Consider the following 6,688-nt stretch of genomic DNA (forward strand, 5'->3'; position numbering starts at 1 on the left):
ATATCCGGAACCACTGTTCTGCAAAATGCGATACCGTATACTTGCGGTAATTTATACGTGAGGAAAACGCGTATCAATAACACTAAATTTTGACATCTCCTCGTTTATCGTTATTTCTTTCTTTTCATTTTCTCGATTTGCATTCAATCTGCTCTATTCTCTCCTCCGTCGTTTTATCTCATTTTTATTTCTTGATCTGCTTTTTTTCTCACTCTTATCTTCTTCTCTCTCTTCTCTCTCCCTCTTTACAAGATTAGATCGAAGGTTGAGATGTATAATGAGTTGACGACAAGGGTTACCCACAGTTTCATGATTTTTGCGAAGATTTCTTCCTCGTCGCCGCAGGTTATGGATTTTTAATATGATTTTGCTGCCTCTTATTGGATATATCGACGATTATGAAATGAAAAAAAATTGGGTTTTGGTGGCTTTGTTTTGGTGGTTTTGATGGACGTGATTTTGTTTGGGCTGGTGGTGCGGATTGTAATTTACTTTATTTGTCATTAAAACCGTCAGAATATGGAAGTGTAGTGATTATGGTGTGGTGTGGCGGCGGCGTGGTGACGACGAGGAGCAGATCTAGGGTTTTTTGGAAGATCAGGCAAAGGACGGCGCATGTAGAGAAATTCGCGCATGTTGGATCCTCAATCGACTATGTGTTATTTAGGTAGTCGATTAAGTTAATCGACTATGCTCTGGTAGTTGATTAAAGTGTTAATCGACTGTTTTGCTGGTCGGTTAAGGTTACTTGATTTTATTTTTTTAATTCATTTTTGGATTCCTATTTGTATAAATTAATTACAGTTTATGTATCCTATTTGTCATGTAAAAATAGTTGTTTTTTTGATTTTACAATAGTCAGTTTCTTAATCGACTATGTTTATATCGCATAGACGATTAATATATCTGATAGAGAAAAAAAAATTAAAAATGAAAAAAAAATTAAAAAATTAAAAGAATTAAAAAAATAAAAAAAATAAAAAAATTAAAAAAATTAAAAAAAATTAAAAAATAAAAAATAAAAGTTTAAAAAGGATTGGAGAGGAATCTCAATAAATTGTGTCAAACTCGCACATCAACCTATGTAGTCATATAGAGTCATATGTACATATAAGATCTATAGGTTTTTTATAATGCACAGTGAAGCTAATGATTTGTTATAGTTGAAAATTTTGCACATCTGATTATTGAATATATATTGTGGGATACTAGTTACTTGTAATAACAACATTCAAAATTGTCTATTTTTTTAATGTTGATTGGATTTTTTGTAAATAATAGTCCTTTTATTATATAAATTAATAAATATGACTGTACTACATTATATAATCGAAAATGTACAATTTTAGGTTGAAAATGTAAAAAAAAAAAAAAAAAAAAAAAATCAATGGGCCCCAGAGACGATAGACTACAAATCAATGGGCTAAAGCCTATAAACACAGTAATTAAAAAAATTTATATATATATATATATATATATATATATATATATATATATATATATATATATATATATATATATATATATATATATATATAGTGTCATTAACTATAAAAAAAGAAATTTATTATAATTTACCTATTTATGTTATGCAAATTACATTTGAAACATTGCAATTGAAATATTTGAAATGGGTGGCGTTGGAATTCGGACTCACAACATTTTATTTGGTCGGCCTCTAATTCTCATGTTAATGAAATGTATTATTTAATACTAATATTTCAAATAATCACGTTTAACATAGTTTGAACTTATATACAATAGACCTAACCAACCGCAAATCCCATAAACATGAAAAATACACAACAATTATCATCAACCACTTCACTCATTCACCCTTAGGCCCCGTTTGGCTGGCAAGATAAGATTAAATAATCTAATGAAACTCAATTATTTTATTGGAGCTTGCAACATTCAACAAAAAAAAAAAACCTCATTAGAAGACAACATAAGCCAAGATAAGGCAAGATAAGCCATGATTATATAATTTTGGCGGGTCGACCCGACAATTTATTGGGATATCAAACATCAAATTAAGTCAAACTATTTAGTTGATCATGGCTTATCTTGACAACTAAACGGGGCCTAGCTTCCACCGATCATGACCATTTGTTTCAAATATTCGAGTGAGATCATTATCGGAGTCTGGATTTTAGATTCGAGGGGGCCGGACACATTGAAAGAAAAAAAATCTTACAAAATTTTTATATTTGTATATTAAATTTTGAAAAATGTTGGGGGGTCATGGCCCCTTGGCCCTATATTGGCTTTGCTACTCAGTGAGACCCTATACATATTATGCAATAGGTCATTAATTTTCACCAAAAGAATTAAAAGAAAAAGAAAATGTTTAGTGTTTGGTCAAACTGAAAGGGAATGCAGGCAAGAAATCGGTTTGACCAAAAAAATTCTAATATTTCGGCAAATGAACTTTATTCTGATTTCATGAATCCACCTTTTTGTCCCTCGTCCTCAACTTGATTGAACCTCTAGCCATTAAAAATGTTTAATCTCGGTCTGTACCCTTGAAATATGCTGTGTTCGGCACTTTGCACCCTCAAAATAAATTAATAGTATTTTGGACCCACAAAACACAACATATCATGAATAATGCACCACAAATGATTTTTTTCTAATAAAGGTAATTAAATATTTGTTGTTGTATTTAGAAATTATATTATTTTATCACAAAACAATATTTTACGAAAAAAAATCTTTCAGCTATTCGTTATCAAATTATCTGAAAAAATAATTTTTTTTTTTATTTTGAGGGTACAAAATACTATTATTATTTTTCAAGGGTGCAAAGTGGGATTAAGTCCCATTAAAAAAGTAGTAATTAATACTAGAAAATGATAGGTTAAAAAGGTACTAAACTTTGTCCACAATCACTATCAGTCGACAAGAAGAAAAATATCATTGTATATATACCACTAATATCAAGCATATGATCATTGTGCTATATATAATAAATATGTAGTTCAAGTATGATTAAGAAAGAGTAGTTAGGGACGTAATGGTAATTAGCCATCAATCAATTCATCATCAACCCACTTTTTATTGTTGTAATCAACCCGCTAATCCATTATAGTTGGGTTGATAATTTGGTTTTTAATATCTTTGATAAGTCGGATGACCGATACTTATCCGACCAACCGATTATTTTTAAAGTTTTAATAAAATCCTTGTTGTTTGAGATTGTATATAAGGACCGTTTCTATGAAAATAAGGTTGAGCGTCAAAATTAGATAAACAGAAGATATGTTTTTAAAAAAATTACTACTAATCTGCGAGTAGATGTAGAAAAGTCAAGTAAACGTGACACTGAAAAGTAAAAAAATAAATACAAGTTATTTATATGCTTCATCTGGTGAATGTTACTGTGAATTTTTACCATTGATCTAGACCCACCAATGTATGTTTGTTTATATGAATGGTAAATATCTACCTATTGTATTTCACCAGGTATAACATAGTATAAATCGTAAATATATTTGTAACTCATGTATAACTCAAGAGTTATTTATCATTTCCTCAATATTATCATTTGATGAAGTAAATTTGCATGTGCCAAGAATTCATATTACTTGATTGTAACTTAGGTGTTGTTTGCACAAATTTTTAGAAACAGATTATGCGCCAAACTTTTGGCTCATATAATTCTGAGCATTAAAAATACAACTTTTGCTTTTTTTTTTTCACTTAAAATAAGTTGTTTTAAACTATAATTATAAAAGCATAAGCAACTGTTGACTGTTGTGCTTACTTAAAGCTTCACTGGCCATTTTGTGTCGAGTATTTATATCTAAATCCAATCTTTAAGGACATTTGAGATAATAATGTACTAAAATAAACAATTATTTCAAGCCTATAACTTCATAGATCTTTAGTACAGTATATAGATCTTTCTATAACATAAATAAGCAATTATTTCAAGTTCTTATCCATAATTTAAACTATTGCATGCAAACACCACCTTCTTAATATTGTCACTATATAAATTTTCGTAGGCTTCAATATAAAATATTGTATGTTTTTTTAAATATAATTGAATAAATAGTCGTCTGATCAAAATAATTCTTTTTATCTATCTCTTGACAACTTTTACACGTCGTTGTCTTCTCTAACAAGTATTGATCTTTGTCTCCCGACTACTTAATTTGACTCACTGCTGCAATTCTCAGTATATACATGCATACTGGGGCGAGTCCACCCAAGGGCTAGGGTGGACTCAAGCCCCCCCTCACTTCCCAAATTTTTACTATTATATATATATATATATATATATATATATATATATATATATATATATATATATATATATATATATATATATATATATATATATATATATATATATATATATATATATATATATATATATATATATATATATACTATTTAATTTTTTAGTCAATTCAATTATATTATGGGTAAATTACAAACACCCCCTGAGGTATGGTCAAATTACTAAAACACCCCTCTTGTTTGGATAGTTACAACCAACCCCTCAACTCCTCAAATTTAGTGGAATCTTCGAGATTATATGGAATATTATCACTTTTGTACTCGTTTTATCCCATTCGAACTCTACATTTTGAACCAAGATGATCATAATATGTGATTTTTAGCTTGTATATATCAGTTTGTGGTGTATCGGAAACTGTATTTTTACACAAAACGAGTACAAACTAGAGCACATTTTACGGAACCTAGATGATTATGTTGAATTTGGCACCATAAGGGTGGAGGTGTAAGAAAAAATCATAGTTGAGGGGTAGATGTAATTATCCCAAGAAGGGGATTTTTATAATTTGACCATACCTCAGGGGGGTGTTTGTAATTTACCCTTATATTATTTAAGCCCACTTATTTTTAGTCCACTTATTCAAAGCCCCCCATGTATATTCTATTTATTTTTTTAGTCTATTTAATTAATCCTATATATATATCCTATTTTTCTTTTAGTCTGTTCAATTATATTTTATATATATATACATATATATTCTATTTAATTTTTAGTCTATTTAATTATATTATTTAAGCCCACTTATTTTTAGACCACTTACTCAAAACCCTCCATCACCTCATGTATGACTTGCTCTCATCTTCTATTTCTCAAGTTCATTACGTTTCTTGAAAAAAAAAAACTTTGTTCTCTCTCACAGTCACACTAATAGCGGTTAAATTGCCATCCACCGACGATCATTTTAGCATTTGACAACTTCTCTGTGTCAATTTGATAATCGACTTGATATTCATGTTTCTTAAATTTTCATAGCAATTTAGCTTTCGCGGTTTTGGTATTATCTTTTGAAAGTGAAGGAAAAAAAATTCATATCGAATTTTCATCTCAAATTTCTTTCGTAGCAAAATTTTTTTCGGGGGCGCTGCCCCCGAACCCCCGTGTGTTTAAGCCCCCCCTCACCAAACTTTCTGGCCTCGCCACTGTGCATACATATATGTATGTATATATATATCTAAGAAAAACATATTATAGATCACACACACACACACACACAAAGTTCAGAAAAAAAAAAAGAAATAATCTCGAAGCAAAATTTGATTGAATTTTCTCCTCTCTGCAATAATTAGTATTCATGCATTGCATTGCATGCATTTGATTTTTCGAATGCATTTGATTTTTCGATTTTTTTTCTGCGTTTAATTTCTCTCACTCTATTCAGAAATTCGGCCGCCGGTCATCAGAAGTAGCTCCAAAGGCTTTCACCTTCAGAATTTTCCGGCGAATCTTCCGGCGGCCGGAAAGCCATCCTGGGCAAACTAACCAGCATTCCCTCCGCCATATCCAAAAGCAAGTTAGGCATATAAAACAACGCCTCCTCATCTATGAACTCATCAATAATAGTTTCTACAATATTATCAGGCGGCTCCGCCGCCGCCGCCGCTTCAGTATCCTCTCTCGGCAGTTTCCGATCATCCGCCGCAGTATCTCCGCCGGCGGGCCTCATCATCTCCGCCGCGTCGGCGGCGGCCCGGCGGATATCCTGTTGTGAAGGCGAAGACGGGACCGGGAACGAGGTAACGTGATCCGGGAAGTTCAAGAGAACATCACCCCCCTTCAGTGCCAGCGCCGCCACGTCGTAGGCGGCCGCCGCCATCTCCGGCGAGGGGTACGTGCCGAGCCATATGCGCGTGGTCTTCCTCGGCTCGCGAATCTCCGATACCCATTTTCCGGTGCGGCTCCGTATTCCACGGTACATTGGGTGTTTTCCGTTGGTGGCGGCGGCGGCGGCGGAGCTGGTGGTGGTTTTCTTGATTTTCTTGGGCGGCGATGATTGAGAGTGTGTGGGGGAATTAGGAGAGTACGGCGACGGAGGACGGTGGCGCTGCTGGATCATATTGTTGGGTTGTTGATCATGTGGAGAGTCAGACATATACATATAGATACATAGATAGATACATGCATGTGTGTATGTATAATATAAAATATAAAAAAAAAAAAAAAATAGTTTTGGTAGCTATATATAAATAGATCAATGGTGATGTTTGTTGGTATATAAGGAGATTAAATTGTGTGTTCTACACAAAGTGAAGCCGTGGGAAATTCGTGGTTTAATTAACTTCACATTGGTAGGGGGGTGGGGTGGGGTGGGGTGGTGGGTGGGGTAGGGGTAGGGGTAGAATTGTCAATCGAAAAGAGGGGGCGCACACGCACAAACACACG

At 32.9% G+C, this 6,688-nt stretch overlaps 1 protein-coding gene across 1 annotated transcript; it reads right to left on the reverse strand.

Moving 5' to 3' along the window:
* Positions 1–5,345: 5,345 nt before the first annotated feature.
* On the reverse strand, positions 5,346–6,472 carry LOC105966360 (ethylene-responsive transcription factor ERF027). Its single transcript, XM_012990919.2, has one exon. It carries the CDS (start codon positions 6,402–6,404, stop codon positions 5,706–5,708), a length of 699 nt encoding a protein of 232 aa, XP_012846373.2. The 5' UTR covers positions 6,405–6,472; the 3' UTR covers positions 5,346–5,705.
* Positions 6,473–6,688: the final 216 nt, after the last annotated feature.

This window comes from Erythranthe guttata, chromosome 5, assembly GCF_056151865.1.
Source record: "Erythranthe guttata isolate IM_541 chromosome 5, IM_541, whole genome shotgun sequence".
Classification (NCBI taxonomy): Eukaryota; Viridiplantae; Streptophyta; class Magnoliopsida; order Lamiales; family Phrymaceae; genus Erythranthe; species Erythranthe guttata.

Excerpts from the sequence above, each read along its gene's own strand:
- LOC105966360 (XM_012990919.2), bottom strand. The coding sequence starts at position 6,404 with ATGTATATGTCTGACTCTCCACATGATCAACAACCCAACAATATGATC.